This window comes from Erpetoichthys calabaricus, chromosome 13 (assembly GCF_900747795.2).
Source record: "Erpetoichthys calabaricus chromosome 13, fErpCal1.3, whole genome shotgun sequence".
Taxonomy (NCBI): domain Eukaryota; kingdom Metazoa; phylum Chordata; class Cladistia; order Polypteriformes; family Polypteridae; genus Erpetoichthys; species Erpetoichthys calabaricus.
Genome location: NC_041406.2, coordinates 3,495,067 through 3,518,678, shown reverse-complemented (window position 1 = coordinate 3,518,678; position 23,612 = coordinate 3,495,067). Strand labels below are relative to the sequence as shown.

The 23,612-nt window shown below is 45.2% G+C and overlaps 1 protein-coding gene across 1 annotated transcript in view; it reads right to left on the bottom strand.

The window, feature by feature from the left end:
• Positions 1 to 23,612, bottom strand: part of LOC114664078 (collagen alpha-6(VI) chain-like) — a 353,886-nt gene that overhangs the window by 52,119 nt on the left and 278,155 nt on the right. Inside the window, exon 35 of the mRNA XM_051936115.1 lies at positions 1,613 to 2,106. Coding sequence (XP_051792075.1) covers positions 1,613 to 2,106 — 494 coding nt within the window. The remainder of the gene's footprint in view (positions 1 to 1,612; positions 2,107 to 23,612) is intronic.

Below are 23,612 nucleotides of genomic sequence, written 5' to 3'. Positions count from 1 at the left end.
TGGAGATCATTCTACAATACAGAATAGTATCCTAACACCTAGAGGTCCAGGGCAGAGGGGGTCAATTGGGTGGTCTCTAGGAAGACAGCCATAGGAGTTTTCTAGGCCAATCTTGGCCCTGCCATACCTTTCAGTGTGGATAAGAACTTTTGTGGAAGTTGGAGAGAGAGAGAGTCATCATTTTGAACTATCTCTCCATGCAACTGTGGTCAGTCCCAACACTAAGCGGCATTGCTGTAGTATTAGCCAGGAGATTGCTGGCAAGACATATACTTTGGAAAGATGGCAATTTCCTCGCCAAATCAAGACAAACATAGCCAAGTCTCGCAGCAAGTGCAGACTCAATGAGACATGACGTCATGGAAAGCAACAATATAAATATGGTGGGGATCGTGCACAAGTCTTTATCCTATGGGGGAACTGAACTCTCATTGTTCTTCTTAGCACTTAGTTAGCTTTCAAACCAAGTAGGCCCTAACGTGTTCTGGGCACAACCCTCTCCAGTATTTGACTTTCACTGTCGTCTTGCCCGTTCAGTTTCTAGTTACTTGGTTTTGTTTTATTTTCTCAGTATTCTGACCCTTTCTTTTCTTGATTTGCTGTTCAATCATCTCTTGGTTTCTAGAGCTCACAACACTCCTCGGAACTCCTTGCTTGTCTTTAACAGATGCCATCTGAAATGTCTGTACCAAGATAGCTGTAAAATTTCAGTAACCTGTCGGAATAATTTCTAAGTTGTGAATTTATTTCAAACTTACTTGAAACAATAGATGCTACATATAGTTACTCCTGCAACTCCTGAAACGACCCTGGGAACTTTCCTGCACCTAACCACCAGGTCCCTTGCTGCCTGGTCTTCCTGCCAAACTGCCTGATCAATAATCCAATAATAGTGCCACATATGGAGCCACTAAAAACATGACTGGTGACCGTGTCGCTGATAGCTACAAACACCATGGTGGCACCTCCGATTTAAACAAACACTCAAAGAATGAGGCAGTGAATTTTGTTTCATTTGGGATAGAACTGTTTGTTCTGGTGACAATACAATGTGTCATGCATGTGAGGGATACCTCAAAGACTCATCCCAGGTATATTATACCCTGCCGGGGTGAGAGGGGACACTATTCCTAATAGGTTTGTCTGTTCTTTTTTTTTCTTCACGTCAGAGAAGACGTCCCCTGAGGGCAACTCGCCACTGTTATTAAAGAGAGACCCCACTTAATTATCCACATCTCATTTGAACCCAAACATCTGAGAAGGACGGAGCTCCCCAGACGTTCAGAACAAATACATACCTGTAGCCATTGAGGCAGCTTCAGTGCCATCGAGCACCTGTTTACTTTGTATGCAAGGAGAAAAAAGGGGGCAACCCGGTTGGCACCTCAACACTTTGCAAGTGTTTCACCTTTCCAGAAATCTTGTTTGTACCCCTTGACCACCCTAATGTGTTGAATATCCCTTGTAAGTAAAGACAGAATTTTGATAGATTTTCCATAAAAATGTTATACCACAAGGCCCACTGGGTAACTACCGCAGTTTCAGACTAGCATACCAAGGTGGGGCAACTTCTACTAAGAAAAGTCACCAGTAAGATGATTTATTTTCTTACCGCAAAAGCACGAACGACATTGGGGACGTTCTTGAAGGCGATAACCACAGGAGTGATGTCCAGAGCTTTGAATTCAAGAACAGCAGTGTTGATGGGTGTCACGTCTTGAGAAGCGCCATTAGCGATGAAAACCGCCACCTTCCTAACCAGCATCCCCTTCCTCACACGCTTGAACGCGTGCTGTGCCACAAACCTCATGGCGGCCCCAATGTTACGCTGATTGGATGTCCTCTCCAGGGCTATTTGTCGGATACTGTTGATGAGCTTGCTCTTTAGGAGATAGTCAGAAAATCGTATCAAGTATTTTGTGTGAGTATTGAAGGTGACGACCGCCACTCTGGCTCCCGTCGGGCAGTTGCTTTCAGTGATGGCCAGTTGATCCACAATACTGAGGGTGACATTTCGCATTCTTTCAAAGGCAGTCGGTGTCACGTCCTCAGACATGTCTAATGCGATGACAAGATCTGTTGGGTAGGAAGGGCAATCTGACTTGCCTGTAAATTAAAAACAATTAAAACTTGATGTTATTACCTAGTATACGAGGTGTGACAATTTAATTCCCAGAAGGGCCATGTAGTGTCACTCGTGGGCGTAGAATCTTGAGAGCAGTGGCTCGATATTGCGACTGATCTTTCTGCAAATGAACACACGTTTAGCAGATGTCACAATTCTGCATGTGGGAGACAACTTCAGGGCCTGTCTAATGGTAATAACACTCCTAGCCAGGGGATGGCACTGTCACTAAATGCTTTTTCTCTTCCACCCTCTGCAGAACGGAGGACTGAAGGACAGACCACCTATGACGTCACTTGTGGTTGCCGCCTTCCTGAATCCCCACTCTTCCACCGTGTCATCCTGAACTCCGGCTCCACCACCATGATGGTGGATCTCAGAAGACGTATTTGTGTTTCCATTTATGTGAGAATCACCAAGGTGCCCCAGAGTTCTCTGATCCCTGTTTCTGTCCTGTTTACACAAAGTTAATATGGGAGATGAAACACTGTGTTTCTAGTAAGACCCAGAAGCAAAATGGCAAAGCGTTCAGTGGAAAACGCCAGCATTCACCATGGCCAAAAAATTGGGACGTGAGTGTCAGTAGGCTTTGCACCTTAGGGACCAAGTTACCCAAACTATTCTAGAATATTTCAGCAATCATTTACCGCTCTGATGCTGATCTTTCTGATCGTAAAATAGGTCATTACGATAGCAATTGACAAGAAGAATTCATAATTAATTGAGAATTACAGTATCGGAGGGTTCCACTAGAGCGCCTCTTTCTCTTGTACGATTTGGCTCAAATACTAATCAGCACATCGTCATCTCATAATAGGCTGAAGTTTCGAGTTTGGGATTTTACTGTCCAGCCATTTTAGCTCTAGACCGTCCTCGCACACACACACGCACACATAGATGGACACACACCCATCATCGAGAAATCAATGTTTTCGGTATCAGGAGACCCTAAAACATCGAGATCCGTCAAAATAACGGAGATCGAAATTTTTGACAAATCTAAAGCATTTGCTCCTCCCCCACAGACGATAGGTTATAATGGGGGACACAAAGCAAAAAAAGCCTACACTTCATGACTACACTTGTGTGTGTGTGTTTTTTATTTTTGGTTGTGGCAAACTTGGTGCTTTGTTTTGCTTCTGGGTTGTACTGGAAAAACGATGTTTCATCTCCCATAATAACCCTGTTAAACGTCCGCTCATTGGCAGATCAGTTGCAACTTCAAGCCATTGCTGTTTCTGTTCATCTGTCAGGGACCCCAACTCTCCATCTGTTCACTTAGATTTCCAATACACTGGCCATCTGTGGGCTTGCTTTTAATGTCATTTTTGCATCTCAAGTTTCGAGACACTAAATGGCCATTCCAGAAATTTAATTGTCACGCCTCATACACGAGCATTTGTCTTGCATCTACCTGTTACAGAAATTTCTCATCTTGGAAATGGTTGTGTGTATGTCACGGACTTTGTGTGCCAAGCACTAAACAGCTCCAAGGCATGTAGTCCCAAAAATGCCCAACTCGAGGGGGAAACCATCAAACCCGGCTAGTAACAAGGGCAAACGAGAATCTTTAAGAAGAAAACTGTTCATTCTTCATTAGACAAATGTTCAGTAACATGGAGAAGCTCTGAAGAGCACAAAAGGTACATAATACCCGTTAAGGGCAAATCCCAAATCAAAAAGAGTCCTAGCATGAATTCCGAAAAAACGTCAAAAAACAGAGCAACAGGTCAAAAAAATCCAGTAATTCATTAAGCGCAAGCAAAATACAGGAACTCACCAACTCCAGAGCACATTCTCAATGAACCACTGGAAACTGTGGAAGACCTCCCTGTATTTATAGAATGGAGGGCAGTTCCTAGTGCTGATTGGCAGGTAGCCCCTCCTCTTGGGGGGGGGGGGGGGCTACCCACAAAACACACAGAACATAACAAAGGCAGTGCATATTAATAGAAAAAAACAAAAATAAAGAATGATGGTGCAAAATTGATGTGAATAAAAGAATCAAAAATGAACAAAAGAGACACAAAACTAACATTTGAACCCAAGCTGGGGGAAGGACATGACAGTACATGATGGTGTGACCAGATAAAAATGACTAGACAGGATGGGTCAGTTGGGAGTGTACCTGAGGCAGTACCACACTAGTACCCCATCAAATACCAGACCATGTAGATTGATACCAGCAGGGGAAGGTCCTCAGGTCTAGGTGGTGGTGCACTGATCAACGTACGGGTATGGGGACTAATCTGCTCGTCCTGCTGCGCAGTGGTGTTTCACCATCTGTATAATCATCTGATTGTTCATTAATCAGCAATGTAGTGTCCAGAAATTGGGTTCTGATTTTTTATTTGATGACAGTGTGTTTGACTTTTTGAATCTGAATCTTTGCCTGTTTCCAGGTTCACGTTTTATCTTCTGGGCCCTTGTTAAATCATTTCCCGCTTCTCTCATTCTGGTAGAACATTCTTTTTCTTGATTCCTGCTGCTGAGGCCAAGGATACACAGGCTCCACGTGGTGTGGATAATTGGACCAAGTATCATTTCTGTCTTTAGCATTGGGATCGCTAACATTGTCGTAATAATTGGCAAAGTGACCATCGTATTACCAGAACACACAACACACATCTCTGCCCCAATCTTGTCTCACATTCATCTCCTGGTCCTCTTATCTTTTAAAATACCACCTTCAGTCTTCAAGATGGCCTTCATAGGTGTGAGTGCATGTATCCAGCAGGGGGCGCTAGCTCCCTTGTTGGAATAAGTTCTTTTGTAATTGCTGCATGTTACATAACCTGAAACTATCTATATATATATATATAAAAAATGTTTCGCGTTTGAAACGGAAATTACGTATGACCACAGAGGAACAGGAAAAACATTCTTAATAAACCTGATTCTTGCCGAGAGAGCGAATGATGGCATAGCTGTGGCTGTAGCATCATTGGGAATCGCTTTTACATTATTAGATGGAGGCCGTGCAGCACATTCGGCATTGCAATTACCATTAAACCTCACTCACGACGAAAATCCAATTTGTAACATACCCTGTATGCAAGGGCTCTGGAAAGGCAAATGTCTTGCAACATTCAATGATAATAGTTTGGGATGAGTGCACCAAGGCACATAAAAGAGCTTATGAAGCCTTGAACCGAACAATGCAAGATCTCAGAGATCCTACCAAAATAACGGGAGGTACTGTCGTTTTACTCGCAGGAGATTTTCGTCAAACATTACCAGTTATTCCACGAGGGACACCAGCAGATGAACTCAACGCGTGTTTAAAATCCATGCTTCTCCCACAGTCAGTTATATGTTGCGTGTTCTCGGGTAGGTACACCAAAAAATTTTTACATTTATGCACATAATGGGCAAACAAAAAATGTAGTACACCCACGAAAGCACTGCAGTAGTACTCAATGTATCTTTACTTCTTAAATGTTAATGTTTTACTGTTTAATAATTTATATGCTTCTTATATGTTGTTCAAATTTTTTTATCAAAATACCAGTAACGGCGCACTGCACAATAATGTGCAGTGAATACACTTGACTTGAGCATTCCTAGTCTTCATCCTCTTTCTCTGTACGTTTAGCATTCGTTTGCTCAGAGGTTGATGTGCTTGCTGTTTCCTGAGCAGATCTTCTTTACTCCACCCTAGCGGCCCACTGCTTCTTTTTCGTCGGCATCTTTTTGCGTTAAAACTGATTAAGTTAGTTTTTGTGTTGCAATTACTTAGTACGTTTTCTTTAACATTTCACTTAATCTGGCACTTAAGTCTTCAATCTGCTTCAAGAATGATTAGCGAAGGTGGTAGGGAATGAGAACAGTGCCTGTACGCATGCGCCACACGGCCGCCCTGTTGCGCGCTGCCGAGTTGATTCTACAATAAAATAAAATAAAATAAAAATAAAAAGAGTTATAAAATCATCACCCCGAAAGCGGATAGTAGACGACACGTAGTATATGTGTACCGAATCTCAAGTCAACAGGTGAAACGGCTTGCCAGCTACACGTGATTTAAAATCCTGGACAGACAAAGAATAGCCATGGTAGCGTATTATAGAAGAAGATTTTACTGTTTAATAATTTTTATTTATCTGCAATGTGCTTCTTATATATTAGTTCATATTCTCATATGATAAAGATGTTAATAATGTTGTTTATATTGATTGCTGTGTTATTGTAAATGTTCTTTATTTGTTGAAAAATAAAATTGGCAATTAACAAACTTATTTTATAAATACTACATTTTATTTTTTTCCCCTTGCACACCGAAGCCATCTGGGTAATCAGCTACTACAGATATATTATAAAAAGGCAATACCCTTCCCTTAGTGATACAGCGGTAAGGAATCACATAGGAGAAATAACTTTGCTTTCTTTAATGACAGCTTATGCGGCATAACAGACGAAGGAAGCCATGACAAGACCTTCGGGAGTGAGGGCCCAATGTGTGGAGTCTGCCATTTCCATCGCTGCATTGGAAGGATTGGAAGGAACGTTATCTCCCATCCGTCCATCAGCTTCAAAGGTGTGCCGGGCAATGTGCCAAGGCTTTATACTCTTTCTCCATGTGCAGGTCCCCACTTAGGGGAATCATGCCATTCCAAACAAGGAAAAGAAGATCCAATGTCATGTTGACTCTGACACAAAGAAACAGTACAAGGCCCATTTCGCAGTTGTCCCTGTCTAGTCTTCTAATGCTTGCCAAGCAGTTCTACCTGCAAATGATGAGCCCCTGTGTGCTAAATCTGGCCTTGTGAGTAGGAAGAAAAGCAGATTTAAAATTTTTGCACAGAGCACAGTGACATATTAAACTTATATTCTGACTAGTCATTTAGCACGTTACAATAACGGGCGCTAGAACAGTAGTGCATAAACATTAGTAGGAACAGTCTATATTAAATGGCAAGGGACCTTGACCTCATTCTGTTCGTTGGTCGTATTTTTCTTTCTTTCAGCCTTTCTTTTGTTGATGTTTACTTGCTGAGCTGACTGTTCTTCGTGGGCTGCCGCCGTGTATTGTGTGTCTTTAATTTTCTGTGACAGTAATACTGTCTTGTACGTCTGCTGGCTTGTACGTCCGTAATATACCTTTAATTTTCTGTGGCGGTAATACAGGCGTGCACGTCGGTAATATGCCTTTAATTTTCTCTGACAGTAATACTGGCTTGTATGTGGCTGTAATATGCGTCACTGTATTGTGTACCTTTAATTTCCTCTCACAGTAATACTGGTTTGTATTTCCGTAAAACACCTGTAACTTTCTCTGACAGTAATATCGCACATCGCACTGTGCCCCGTGCATGCGCACTTCACCAGAAGACACACACACACGGACACCTGGACGCACATAGGGATTTTATTAAAGACGATTACAGCACAAACCCCAACAATTTCCTTATATTCCCTAAATACACGTCATCTCGTAGCGATCTCCCTAATTTGGCTTGCCTGACAAATGTGTTTGAACATTTCCTTGGGCTTTTTAATATGTATAACAGCAGTTCTCAAACTGTGGGGTGCGTCCCAAAGTAACAAAAAAGGGGGCGCGAATGTTGCCATATGTGGCGTAATTTCGATATTCGTAGGAAAATTTTAAACTTGTAGTGGTATATCGTCAGCAAAAAATATAGGAATAAATTTTATTAGGGTTTCAAAAAAATCGTTAGGGGGGTGCGATTAAAACTGTTATGAAAACCTGGGTCGCAAATACTTAAAGGTTGAGAAATGCTGATGTTTTGATAGATTTGACTATCTAGACCCTTAACTCTTTGAGGGCTAATTATTTTTTGCTTTGCATCTTCCTCCACCATAACTTATTAGGTTAGGAACGAAAGCTTTAGATTCGTTAAAAATGTCAATTTACGGTTTTTGACACATCTCAACGTTTTAGGGTCCCCTGATACCGAAAACATTGACATCTCGATTATAGGTGAGTGTCTGTCTGTGTGTCGCAGTTTCTTGAGGACGGTCCCGAGCTAAAATGGCTGGATGGGGAAATACCAAACTTGAAACTTCAGTCTGTTATGAGATGACGATGTGCTGATTAGTTTTTGAGCCAAATCATGCAAGAGAAAGAGACACTTGAGAGGAACCCTCAGATACCGTAATTCTGCAATGAATGATGAGTTCTTCTTGTCAATTGCTATCGTAATGACCTCTTTTATGATCAGAAAGATCACCTTCAGAGTGGTAAACAATTACTGAAATGTTGGAGAATGATTCGGGTAACTTGGTTCCAAGGGTACAAAGCCTACTGACACTCACGTCCAAATTATCCTGCATACAACAAAATCTGATTTGCACCTTTATTCATTGTAAATGGCTTTCCTCCCAGGCAAACGTTGCCATAGGCGAATCAACTACATGAACGTGTTCATTCCTAGGACTCATCACTATGATCCAGCTCTCTTTGGAGAATTGGAGAATTTGGAGAATTCCCCAGCCAACTGAGTTCTCCACCATGTCCTGGGTCTGCAACAGGGTCTTCACCTCGTGAGACATTCCTGGGGAAGCCACCTGGGGGACATTCTTACGACCTGCCCTTAACTGCATCTTCTCAATTCTGGAGGAGCAATGACTTCTCTGAGGCTCTCACAAATCGCTCAACTTCTCACCCTATTATGGGGTGTCAGTCCAGCCACCCAGTGAAGAATCCTCATTTCTGCTGCTGGTACTTTCAATCTCATTCTTTTGGTCATCACCCGTAGTTTGTGACCACAGATGAGAACAGGGATGTCGATCAACCGGTTAAGAGAGAGCTTTGCCCTTAGACTCATCTCCAGCCTCACCACCCCGGACCGGTTCAGTGCAAAGAAAACATCTGCTGTTGTTCCAATCTGCTTTGTAACCACAAGGGGGTACCAGAGAGCCCCAAACCACAAACACAGTAAGGCATCACACATAATAAAGGCACCTCTTGACAATCCTCCCAATAACAAACCACAATTATACAATAAATGAACAGAAATCACACGATTCTTCCTCCTTTTCTCCCCTCTGCTGAGCGTTGCCCGCTGCCTCCCAATTCTGACTCATCCATGAGTCCGGGGGCTGCGCCACATCTTCCGGGAAGCACATCCAGGGCATAATGAAAGTAGGAAGGTCCTCTCCCAACAGCGCCCTCTATCGGCCCCCTACAGAGCTTCACTTTTGGACTCCATCTCCTTAGCACCCTTGCGGGTGTCCCAACTGGGCTCTCATATGAGGACCATAGCCACCTAGCACACAGGGGATGGAACCACGCCCAAGTTCTGGCTTCCATTAGTCCATCCATTATTTTAAATCGGCTGGGCAGAGAGATATCTTTCCGCCGAGATGGCCAATCCAACCATTGTCCCTCTCAGGCCTCCCATCCAGGGAATAACCCCTGCTCCTCCTTGGCCTAGATACCCGTTCTTATTCCAAAGCTTGTTGATCCCACACATCCTTTTTCTGTCACTTGTGAGTAAGACCCTGAGATTTTTGAGCTCCTCCACTAAGGGCAGTTGTTAACCCCTCACCTGGAGAGAGCCATCCACTCTTTCCCAAGAGAGAACCAAGACCTCAGACTTGGAGGTGCTGATCTTCCCTCCTCCCAGCCACTTCACACTTGGCAGCAAATTGCTTGATTACAGACCAATGGTCACAGTCCGACGAGGCCAAGAGGACAACATCATCTGCGTAAAGGAGCAATGCCACCGCCCAGCCTCCCCAACTGGACACCGCCTTGATGGCCTGTCCATGAAGACAGCAAACTGAAGCGGTGACAAGACACAGCCTTGACAGAGTCTGACACCCACGGTGAACGAATCCAGCGTAGCAACAAGAACTCATCCAAAGTGGCAGTGAAACCTGACTGGACTTGAGGGTGCTTGAAAAATATTTATGCATCTGAAGAGGAGGCACACAGCCTCTATAACCAGCATTCATTTTCCTGTCATATTTTTCCATTTCAGGAGACAATTTTCTTCCTGTATAAATGATTAATAACGGTAGACCTAGCAGTTATCTCTTTAAAATGTTAATTCCAAAATGGGAACCTTTGGCACAGTACTCTTTTGGCAAATGTTGCAGAGGATTGTGTCCATTAGTACGTCCTCCGTTGCCAAGAATGCAGACACTGAATTTGTAGCCCAGTAATATCCAAGCGTGAAAATTTGTTATCTTCACATCCAGGACCATTAAACGATGCCTAATTTGTTTAAGTGACGAGTGCAAGGAGCTCAGAGATAAATGAGCCCTGTATTCTGTCTAAGTGACAATAAACTGTGAAGGGGAAAGAACCGTCAGCAAAAAGACCTTACACTTCGGCTCAGACGGGCACTAAAATACTGCAGAAGTGAGCTGCTCGTATTCGGGTTTATGCAGGTGAGGGTCGCAGTGCCAATGCATTGAGCTGGAAAGACCGGACCACCCTATCGACATCTTTTTCCTAAACGCAAGGAGGAAGCAATGCACCCAGCATATCCAGGGTCTGCTCCTCAGTCTTCTCCTAGTGGGCCATGCCTGGTATATCTGCCATGGGAGGTGCTTAGAAGTCAACCTGACAATTCATGGCCAATCCAGCCTAACTTGCTCTTCTCTAGATTTGCTCTGGGATCTTCTCTAATTCCTAAGCTCTTCACTCCTCATGGAGAGTGAGTTCCATAGCCCTGCTATTGTCCTTAGAGGTCACCTTCCTGGCCCATGAGCGGTAAGCTCTACCAACCCAAGACACCAGAGAGGGAGCTATCACTGAAAATGTGGTCTCTTTTTTCACCCACAGGTCAGAGAAATTGCCCAGTGAGGGCAACTAACTTCACTCCTTCCAGCCCAGTCACTTTAAAGCCGAGACATTCCTGGTAGGACCACCAGACAGAGCTCCGACTTAACTAGTGTGACCTATACTTGGCTTGACTATACAGCAATTTTCTAGGAGATATTGACATATCTGCACCCAGAGGGCTTGGCCGGGCACAGCCCGAAGAGGCAACGTGGGTCCCCCTTCCCATGGGCTCACCACCTGTAGGAGGGGCCAAGGAGGTTGGGTGCAGTGTGAGTTGGGTGGTGGCCGAATGGCGGGGACCTTGGCGGTCCGATCCTCGGCTACAGAAGCTGGCTCTTGGGATGTGGAAGGTCACCTCTCTGAAGGGAAAGGAGCCTGAGCTAGTGCATGAGGTCGAGAGGTTCCGGCTAGATATAGTCGGGCTCACCTTGACGCACAGCGTGGACTCTGAAACCAGTCTCCTTGAGAGGGGTTGGACTCTCTACCACCCTGGAATTGCCCCTGGTAAGAGATGCTGAGCGGGTGTGGGCATACTTATTGCCCCCTGACTTGGAGACTGTTCATTGGGGTTCACCCTGGCAGATGAGAGGGTAGCCTCCCTCCACCTTTGGGTGGGGGGACGGGTCCTAACTGCCAAACAGCAGTCTGGAGTACCCACCCTTTTTGGAGTCCCTGGAGGGGGTGCTAGAGGGCACAACTGCTGGGGACTCCCTCGTTCTGCTGGGAGACTTCAATGCTCACGTGGGAAATGACAGTGAGCAGTGCAGTGACAACACGGTGTATGGTGGGGATAGTGCGCTGCTGACCTCGACTCAGGACGTTATGGGTCGGTGGGGGGAGTACTTCAAAGTCCTCCTCAATCCTACTAACATGCCTTCCAATGAGGAAGCCCATCCTGGGGACTTGGAGGTGGGCCCCCCCATCTCCGGGACTGAGGTCACCGAGGTGGTCAAAAAAACTCCTTGGTGGCAGGACCCCAGGGGTGGATGGGATACGCCCGGAGTTCCTCAAGGTTCTGGATGTTGTAAGACTGTCTTGGTTGACACGCCTTTGCAACATCGCATAGACATTGGGGACAGTGCCTCTGGATTGGCAGAGCGGAGTGGTGGTTCCCCTCTTTAAGAAGGGGAGCTGGATGGTGTGTTCCAACTACAGAGGGTCACACTCTTCAGCCTCCCTGGAAAAGTCTATTCGTGGGTCCTGGAGAGGATGGTCCGTCAGATTGTTCCTCCTAAATCCGAGGTTTGACTGTGTGGTTTTCGTTCTGGTCGTGGAACAGTGCACCAGCTCTACACCCTTAGCAGAGTCCTGGAGGGTGCATGGGAGTTCGTCCAACCAGTCTACATGTGTTTTGTGGACTTGAAAAAGGCGTTTGACCGTGTCCCTCGGGGAATCCTGTGGGGGGTGCTCCGGGAGTATGGGGTACTGGACCCCCTGATAAGGGCTGTTCGGTCCCTGTGCAACCGGTGTCAGAGCTTGGTCCACATTGCCGGCAGTAAGTCGAACCCGTTTCCAGTGAGAGTTGGACTCCGCCAGGGCTGCCCTTTGTCACCGATTCTGTTCATAACTTTTATGGACAGAATTTCTAGGCTTAGCCAGGGCATTGAGGGGTCCAATTTGGTGGGCTCAGGATTGGGTCACTGGTTTTTGCAGATGATGTTGTCCTGTGTGCTTCATCAGGCCGTGATCTTCAGCTCTCTCTGGATCGGTTCGCAGCTGAGTGTGAAGCGGCTGGGATGGGAATCAGCACCTCCAAATCCGAGACCATGGTCCTCAGCCGGAAAAGGGTGGAGTGCTCTCTCAGGGTTGGGAGCGAGATCCTGCCCCAAGTGGAGGAGTTCAAGTATCTCGGGATCTTGTTCATGAGTGAGGGAAGAATGGAGCGTGAGATCGACAGGCGGATCAGTGCGGCGTCCACAGTGATGCGGGCTCTGCATCGGTCTGTCGTGGTGAAAAAGGAGCTGAGGCGCAAGGCAAAGCTCTCAATTTACCAGTCGATCTATGTTCCTACCCTCACCTATGGTCATGAACTATGGGTAGTGACCGAAAGAACGAGATCGCGAATACAAGCGGCTGAAACGAGTTTCCTCCGCAGGGTGTCTGGGCTCTCCCTTAAAGATAGGGCGAGAAGCTCAGTCATCCAGGAGGGGCTCAGAGTAGAGCCGCTGCTCCTCCGCATCGAGAGGAGTCAGATCAGGTGGCTCGGGCATCTGATCAGGATGCCTCCTGGACGCCTCCCTGGTGAGGTGTTCCGGGCATGTCTAACAGGGAGGAGGCCCCGGGGAAGACCCAGGACATGTTGGAGGGACTACGTCTCTCGGCTGGCCTGGGAATGCCTCGGAATTTCCCTGGAAGAGCTAGAAGAAGTGGCCGGGGAGAGGGAAGTCTGGGCATCTCTGCTCAAGCTGCTGCCCCCGCGACCCGACCTCGGATAAGCGGAAGAGGATGGATGGATGGATGGATGGATATTAACATACCCTTTCTGTTTAGCGCCATCAAGCGCCTGTTTCTTTTGAACTTTGTGCTTATTAAAAGGTGCGACTATTGAGAATTTAGATGAAGGACCAACGTGCCTCGTTATATTGATAGTTCACAGTGACAGCTTCCAAAATGCAAATTCAACACTTGGAATCAACCGCAGACCTTCTACCTGCTTAATAGTCAGTCAGTGTCCAACGTGCTATATCCTAACACAGGGTCATGGGGGTCTGCTGGAGCCAATCCCAGCCAACACAGGGTGCAAGGCAGGAACAAACCCCGGGCATGGCGCCAGCCCACCGCTGGGCACACACACCCACACACCAAGCACACACTAGGCACAATTTAGGATCGGCAATGTGCCTAACCTGCATGTCTTTGGACTGTGGGAGGAAAGCCACGCAGAGATGGGGAGAACATGCAAACTCCACGCAGGGAGGACCCGGGAAGCGAACCCAGGTCTCCTTACTGCGAGGCAGCAGTGCTACCACTGCGCCACCGTGCCGCCCTTGCTTAATAGTTAATGAAATAATGAAGGACCTGATCACACCTGGCTATGGAACAGCTTGTTAGTCCAAATACTTTTGAGACCCTCAAAACAGGGGGACCATGTATAACAGCTTAGACAATATTTTTGTTAAACCCCTTGAATTAAAGCTAAAAGTCTAAGCTTCAATCACATGTTGATTGCTTTGTTTCAAATTCATTGTGGTAGCAACAGAGCCAAAATGATGAAAATTGTGTCGTCGTCCAAATACTTATGGACCTGACTGTATATTCATTTGCCACATGAAAATGTGTTTTAATGTTTAGCATATTTTAATAAATTATAACACGCCTGTTTTTGCACTTTTAAATAGAAGTCAAGGGGCCGAGGTTCATACGTGAATACGAAAGCCTTAAACCTCACCAAACACCTCTACTGTGAAGCAGCAAAGGTTTCGATCGAACGGTCGTATACATACCCCGTGTCACTAGTGACCTGTGATATCACGTTTACAGCTCTCATGGATGTTACAGAGTGAACACAGTTCCACAGGTATGCCTGCATCAATTTACTGCCAAAAATAGTTTAAAATTATTTTATTACAATCATTTATTCGCCTAAAACATACAGTGCATCCGGAAAGTATTCCCAGCGCTTCATCACTTTTTCCACATTTTGTTATGTTACAGCCTTATTCCAAAATGGATTAAATTAATTTTTTTCCTCAGAATTCTACACACAACACCCCATAATGACAACGTGAAAAAAGTTTACTTGAGGTTTTTGCAAATTTATTGAAAATAAAAAAATTGACAAATCCCATGTCCATAAGTATTCACAGCCTTTGCCGTGAAGCTCCAAATTGAGCTCAGGTGCCTCCTGTTTCCCCTGATCATCCTTGAGATGTTTCTGCAGCTTCATTGGAGTCCATCTGTGGTAAATTCAGTTGACTGGACATGATTTGGAAAGGCACACACCTGTCTATAGAAGGTCCCACAGTTGACAGTTCATGTCAGAGCACAAACCAAGCATGAAGTCAAAGGAATTGTCTGTAGACCTCCGAGACAGGATTGTCTTGAGGCACAAATCTGGGGAAGGTTACAGAAAAATTTCTGCTGCTTTAAAGGTCCTAATGAGCACAGTGGCCTCCATCATCCGTAAGTGGAAGAAGTTCGAAACCACCAGGACTCTTCCTAGAGCTAGCCGGCCATCTAAACTGAGCGATCGGGGGAGAAGGGCATTAGTCAGGGAGGTGACCAAGAACCCGATGGTCACTCTGTCAGAGCTCCAGAGGTCCTCTGTGGAGTGAGGAGAACCTTCCAGAAGGACAACCATCTCTGCAGCAATCCACCAATCAGGCCTGTATGGTAGAGTGGCCAGACGGAAGCCACTCCTTAGTAAAAGGCACATGGCAGCCTGCCTGGAGTTTGCCAAAAGGCACCTGAAGGACTCTCAGACCATGAGAAATTAAATTCTCTGGTCTGATGAGACAAAGATTGAACTCTTTGGTGTGAATGCCAGACATCACGTTTGGAGGAAACCAGGCACCGCTCATCACCAGGCCAATATCATCCCTACAGTGAAGCATGGTGGTGGCAGCATCATGCTGTGGGGACTGGGAGACTAGTCAGGATAAAGGGAAAGATGACTGCAGCAATGTACAGAGACATCCTGGATGAAAACCTGCTCCAGAGCGCTTTTGACCTCAGAATGGGGCGACGGTTCATCTTTCAGCAGGACAACGACCCTAAGCACACAGCCAAGATATCAAAGGAGTGGCTTCAGTACAACTCTGTGAATGTCCTTGAGTGGCCCAGCCAGAGCCCAGACTTGAATCCGATTGAACATCTCTGGAGAGATCTTAAAATGGCTGTGCACCGACGCTTCCCATCCAACCTGATGGAGCTTCAGAGGTGCTGCAAAGAGGAATGGGTGAAACTGGCCAAGGATAGGTGTGCCAAGCTTGTGGCATCATATTCAACAAGACTTGAGGCTGGAATTGCTGCCAAAGGTGCATCTACAAAGTATTGAGCAAAGGCTGTGAATACTTATGGACATGGGATTTCTCTGTTTTTTTTATTTGTAATAAATTTGCAAAAACCTCAAGTAAACTTTTTTCACGTTGTCATTATGGGGTGTTGTGTGTAGAATTCTGAGGAAAAAAATGAATTTAATCCATTTTGGAATAAGGCTGTAACATAGCAAAATGTGGACAAAGTGATGAAGCGCTGGGAATACTTACTGGATGCACTGTATGTGACCCTAAATGCAGTAAAGTGTCCGTATTTTTTTCCTGCACATTTTGCTTGAACCAAACCTGATTTTTCCAGGATTTTTTTTAAATCTCCATATGTTCATGATAGCTGTGTTTCTATCTTGTTACTTCTAATGTAGGCATTTATGAGTTTAGAGGGGTGAGAGATAAGAAGAGAAATGAAGTGGCGCTTAGCAGCACAGCAAGCCCTTGAAAGCCCCCCTGTTATTGATTACAGACCTGAGTTGGACAGTGCAGAATTACTCTTCTGATCCCATCGGATCCTGAATATGATGGGCAGGAAAATATAGAAGGGCAGAGGTCAGACGAGGATGAAGAGAAGGAGGAGAAAGAAGGTGAAGGGACACGCAGCAACAGCAGCTGCACTGAGTGAAAAACAGCATCTTGCAAAAGCAAAAATGGAAAAAAAACAAATGCAGAAGGTGACATTAAAACTGAGTTTCTATCCTGTTGTTGATTAGTATTTAGGTATTTACGAGTTTGGAAAGGTATGAAGTGAGAAAAGAAGTGCAGCTGACGCTTTTCAGCCATTGACAGAGCCCCGTCGTTTATGGCAGATGACGATTCAGAGAGAAACAGAGACCGAGAGGCATGCAGCAGGGAGACAAACAATGAACAACACAGTAAGGCAGTGCAGGGTGACACTTCTGATGCCATCTGATCCTGAATATCATAGGCAGGAACTTGTAGAGGGGCAGAGCTCAGACGAGGAGGAGGAGGTGATGAAGGAAGGTGAAGGTACAAGCAGCAGCAGCAGCTGCACTGAGTGAAACAGCATCTTACAGAAGCAAAAGTAAAAAAACAGAAAACACCATAGGTGACATTACAGCTGTGTTTCTATCCTGTTGTTTATTTGTATTTAGATATTTTTGAGTTTGGGGAGACACGAAATAACAAAAGAAGTGCTGCTGACACTTATCAGTAACGGAAGCCATTGACAGAGCCCCGTCGTTTATGGCAGATGACGATTGAGAGAGAGACCGAGAGGCATGCGGCAGGGAGACAAACGATGAACAACACAGTAAGGCAGTGCAGGGTGACACTTCTGATGACATCTGATCCTGAGTGCTCGAGAATTACAGAGGGGCAGAGATGGGATGAGGAGACAGTGAAGGAGGCAGGAGGCCACCATAGCTGCACAGAGTGAAACAGCATATGCCGCATCACCTGAAACAATTGAATTGTGAACAGTGCTCAGAGGGCTGATGTATTTCTTTTCCATTCGTATCATCGCAATCATATTGCCTTTTTGTCATGAAGCTATTTGCACCATTTTGGCCGGTCAGGTAACCGAATTCACCAGGCATATCATGGCAGTTTGCTACACAGTGCTGTATGCATCGGTTTCACTCTCCTTGTCAGTTCCCATTGTCATTGCTGTCTCTTGATTCAACTAATGGTTTGTTCTTAAACTGCTGTCACACACGTGCGATTGGGAGAAAGCTGAAGGGCCTTAATGGTAGTAATTCCAGACCAGCAGGCGCGGACTGTCTCTATTAATCTCTTGCACACCATCCACGGGAAATTCCGCAGGATTCAGGCGCCACTGATGATGTCACTTCCCGATCTGGTGCCACTGATGACGGCAGTTCCGGTCCCGAAGATGTCACTTCCGGGTCCGGCAATATTGATGATGTCACTTCCGGCCTCGATGACGTCACTTCCTGCACTGGCCTTTAAAGCCGCCATCTTATCTCCATACCATCCGTTCTGTTTTGGACTCATACCTGTGAACATAATGTAACCGATTTTGCAGCCAAGGAACAATGCCTTTGTGTCGTTCTTGTGACACTGGCTTTAGGATTTTTCATTTGCCATTGTGTTTTGGATGTTCCTGCACCTCCGATACTAACTCTGATTGGTGGATCTGTTATTTTCTTTGGGCTAAATGCAACTTAAAACTCTTAAAATAAACAGATGATATGCCAGGGGTTAGTTGGCCCACACTGACACTCCTGGTCTTCAATTTCATGCATTTTCTTTATTTTCATGGACAATGATGAATTACATTAGAGTGGCAAAACACAAAGAAATGTTCATGATTTTGTTGTAGCATGATGCTCTTCTATCCACCAGATGGCAGCACAGTACCGAGAGTTATTCTGGCTAACCACTGTATAAGCGGATCATTACACATCGCCCCGATTCGGACTCTGGAATAACTGAACTAACTAATTTGCACAGAATTCCAAGCCCAAGTAATACTCACGGGTCACAACCAAACGCCACTGCCTGGACTCTGATTCTGTGTCTTGATTTGGCTCGCTGCGTGATGGGGTTTTGACCTTTTCTTTTGTGCCTCAACTACCCTTCTGCCGTGCCCTTTAACCCCTGATCTGCCAGCTTTCTTTATCCTTTTGAGGGTAAGCCTGCCTTATTTATTTCTCATTCAGACACAATAGTTCCTTTCAGAATGTAAACCATTAGAAAAACAATCAGCCGCTCATGTGGATCATGTTGGTTAAAGTCTCCACCCTTCTGATCAGACAGGAGTCGTCCTACGCAGTTCAACGGGGTCTGCAGCTGCCCTATCTTGTCTTATCCTAGCAGTAGAAAACAGAGGGAGTTGGACAGGGTGGCCCATCAATGGTTACATGTTGAGGTTTTCTGAACAAAATGGAAAACGCTTGCCAAGCCAAATGAAATCTTTGCCAACCACAGAAGTTTTTCCTGTGAAATGTTAAAACAAATGAGTGCGTGCGTGCGTGTGTGGGAGGGCAACACAGTGGCCAAAGTAGGCAGAACGCTGGACCGTCAGCCTTAGAGGGTCCGGGTGACCTTGCGTTACTGCACATCCAGTACGGACTCTGATTGGCTGATCTTTTATTTCCTTTGGTCTAAATGGAACTTAAAACTCTTAAAATAAATAGATGATATGCCAGGGATTAGTTGGCCCGCTGACACTTCACGTCATATGTCTCCAATTTCATACATTTTCTTTTTTATTCATTTTTTTTGTAAAACTTTTCTTCAGTGCCAAATAGCTGATATTTTATTACACTATAAATCCTGACTTCATCTAACATTATGAAGCCAAATCAACTTAAAATACAAAACCTTCCCTTAATGGTTATTTGACAGGTGATGTTTTTATGTTAACATGTTTTAGCAATTGGCTGCCAGTGGAATGAATGGTGCCAATGCCCTTTTTGCCCGGCCATGTTGTGTGCACAGTGCCCTGGACAGCCTGAGTAGTCCTTCAGATCACTGAGGCCCCCTGGTGGCCAAAGCTTTAATATGCAAACCTGAGGCTGCGAGTGCAAACCCTTCTAGAGTCTCACACTGTCACTCGAAATGAATTCCTTCACCGGTCTCTACAATTTAAATGTTAACTGGAAACAGTGGCCTTCTGAGCTATAAAACCTTCCTTTTGTACAGAGACCCCCTAACCCAAAACCCCATGTCCAAGATACTTAGCATAGAGGCAGAGTACAACAGTTTACGGCATTCAGAGAGTCTTCAGAGCCCTTGACTTACTGTACACTTTATTATTGTTGTGGGGTACAAAATCCGTATATTTTGGTTTATATTTCCATTATATTTTGTTCAAGACAAAAAAATAGAAAAACAAAATTCAGGGCACATCAAAGCTTATCCTCTTCCCAGTTGTACCACACTTTTAAAACAGCTATTCCAACAAGGAAAGGAAGACATGCTGGTGCCAAAGGCTATTGATTAGTTTATAACCTGGGCATCTGGGACAAAAGTAGCAAAATTATTTTACAGCCTGGGAAAGGAAGACCTGTCGATACCTCAGGCAACATCAAAAACGTGTCATTGTTTAGGAAAACAGACAGTGAATTCATTCATCATATTGACAGCCAGCCAATCAGAATATCTAACAATCTCATCTTGTAAAACCCCCGGGTAGAATTTTAGCATAAATATGCCTCATCTGAGGAGTGATATAGGAAGGAGGGAGGAAGAAGAAGGAACGAAGACTTCAAAAGAGAACAGAGCAACATCAACGTGCAGCCGTTTCCATCTGGTCATCAGAAAAGCATCATAAATAACTACGAGTGCTAAGATCACAAGCCGCCCACGACATTAACCCTTGACATCTTTAACTTTTCACAAGCTTTTCCTAAAGATTAACTATATATCCAGACTTTACTACCAGTCCTATTTTCTATTATTCTTTGTTCTACTGGTAAAGTATCTATCTATCTATCTATCTATTATTATTCCTGTAATAAATACTGTGCTGCTTTTAACTTTCTATGTTTTGTCTTCATGTCTAGAGTGATTGAAGTAATAAGGTAGATTTCTTTGAGCACCTGGTGCAGCCGGAGGTTTGCCATACGCTCTGTGCTATGAGGTTTATTAAGGCCGAGGGTGTGAGCTCCACCCAATAGTAGGGAACAGCCTATAGTCAAGGATGCTGAGCCTTTGTATGTTTAAATGTATTCTTGGAGACCCAAAGTAATATACTGTGTATGTCTGAGATATCATTAAAACATCTTATGTTGTCCATCCATCCATTTTCCAATCCGCTGAATCCAAACACAGGGTCACAGGGGTCTGCTGGAGCCAATCCCAGCCAACACAGGGCACAAGGCAGGAACTAATCCTGGGCAGGGTGCCAACCCACCGCAGATTGTATGTTGTTCGTGCCGATAATAAGTAAGTCTCTTGATGTGCTGACAGAGTGACAGGCTGTGTTATTTCTAAGGCACTTGTGTGGTTTAAAGTGCTAGAGGTTAACCAGCTGTGTGTGTGTGTCACTCATAGTCACTGTTGAGTTTCTGCATGTATGTGTATAGCTATGTGTGTGTGTTAATCTTCAAGTGCAACAGTAGACCAACCCAGTAACAAACTTGACGAGTACACTTACCCTTGAAGAAAACAGGTAAAGGGTAAGTAGAGGGAAATACTACGATAATACAACTATGTTGTAGAATTCATTTGATATGGACATGTTTGTCATTTTTTCTTGTCAATGTACACTCAATCACCAATCGTGAGAAAGTGAGGACACGTGACCGGAAAGATTTGCAAATCTGCTAGAAATCAACAACTGAAATGTCTCAACAATGTCAGTCACACATCTCCCAGTGCCGACAGATACTTGGAATTCACACCAGACAAGGGGCAGTTTATGTGGTCTCGAGTCCAGATATGAAAACTTCAAGGACTTGTAATTGGACAAGCTTCTGGTTCAGCTGACAATGTGGGGGGGGGGGGGGGGGGGGCTGCATTTAATCTGCAATATTAAAACATCCTGCCATGCCATATTGGAGCAAGCAGGTAAGAAGATAAACAAACAAGGGAGAAAATACTCGGGGTTGCCACAAATGCTGGGGTGGATTTTAGTTTAATTCATCCATTCACCCACCCGAACCCACTGAGGCCAGAGATGTGAATGGAGCTCATCTGAGCAGCATCAGGCACAGAGCAGGAGCCAAAGGAAACCAAGTGATTTTACTGGGGACAATTCATTAGGTCAGATGGGACGCAGGCCAGTGACAAGCCCAGAACAAAGCACACATTGGCACAAACGATCGATTTAATGTAAGAGAGAAAATAAAACATAGAAATATGTATGATAGATAGATAGATAGATAGATAGATAGATAGATAGATAGATAGATAGATAGATAGATAGATAGATAGATAGATAGATAGATCTAATTTTGCCAATTATGCTATCTATTTATCTATATGATAGATATGTGAAAGGCACCATATAATAGAAAAACATGAGATAGATTGATATACAATCACATAGAACATATTCAATATGTTGGTTTTAATTACAGTTCTACATCACTAGCTTACATATACAGTATATATGCCATACCATACTTAGCACTATGCCCACTTAATCTGGAGTAAAATCATGGGGCAATGGGGCACCAGTCCATCGCAGGGTGAGCATACACACATAGGCCACTTCAGTGTCACCTATCAACCTAACCTGCATGTCTTTGGACAATGGGAGGAAACCCACCATACAAACATAGGGAGAACATGCAAACTCCACACAGGGAGGACCAGGGATGCAAACTCCGGTGTCCTTATTGTGAGACAGCCATACTGCCATTGTACTACTGTGCCGCTCAACACTGTGTATGTGTCTGTGTATATTATATAAACTGCTGAAAAAAATTAAAAGCACACTTTGAAAACACATCAGAGCAAAGAGCTGAGGAGACTTCATGCCAGCAAAGCAGTGGGTCCAGATGGAGTATCGCCACGACTGCTGAAGGCCTGTGCATCAGAGCTGGGGAGTCCTCTACAGCGCATCTTCAACCTGAGCTTGGAACAGGGGAGGCTTTGGATCACATCTTGTATCACCCCAGTCCCAAATGTATCACGTCCTAGTGAGCTGAACGACTTCCGGCCTGTCGCTCTGACGTCACATGTGATGAAGACCATGGAGCGGCTGCTGCTTCACCACCTGAGGCCACAGGTACGCAACACCCTCGACCCTCTGCAGTTCGCATACCAGGAGAAGGTGGGAGCGGAGGATGCCATCATCTATATGCTACACTGATCCCTCTCCCATTTGGACAGAGGCAGTGGTGCTGTAAGAATTATGTTTCTGGACTTCTCTAGTGCCTTCAACACCATCCAACCTCTGCTCCTTAGGGACAAGCTGACAGAGATGAGTGTAGATTCATACCTATTGGCATGGATCGTGAACTTACAGACAGACCTCAATATGTGCGTCTCGGGAACTGCAGGTCTGACATTGTGGTCAGCAGCACAGGAGCGCCGCAGGGGACTGTACTTTCTCCGGTTCTGTTCAGCCTATATACATCGGACTTCCAATACAACTCGGAGTCCTGTCACGTGCAAAAGTTCGCTGACGACACTGCTATCGTGGGCCGTATCAGGAGTGGGCAGGAGGAGGAGTATAGGAACCTCATCAAGGACTTTGTTAAATGGTGCGACTCAAACCACCTACACCTGAACACCAGCAAAACCAAGGAGCTGGTGGTGGATTTTAGGAGGACCAGGCCCCTCATGGACCCCCGTGATCATCAGAGGTGACTGTGTGCAGAGGGTGCAGACCTATAAATACCTGGGAGTGCAGCTGGATGATAAATTGGACTGGACTGCCAATACTGATGCTCTGTGTAAGAGAGGACAGAGCCGACTATATTTCCTTAGAAGACTGGCGTCCATCACCATCTGCAATAAGATGCTGCAGATGTTTTATCAGACAATTATGGAGAGTGCCCTCTTCTACATGGTGGTGTGCTGGGGAGGCAGCATAAAGAAGAGGGACGCCTCACGCCTGGACAAACTGGGGAGGAAGGCAGGCTCTATTGTAGGCACGGAGCTGGACAGTTTGACATCTGTGGCAGAGCGACGGGCGCTGAGCAGACTCCTGTCAATCATGGAGAATCCACTGCATCTACTGAACAGGATCATCTCCAGACAGAGGAGCAGCTTCAGCGACAGACTGCTGTCACCGTCCTGCTCCACTGACAGACTGAGGAGATCGTTCCTCCACCACACTATGAGACTCTTCAATTCCACCCGGGGG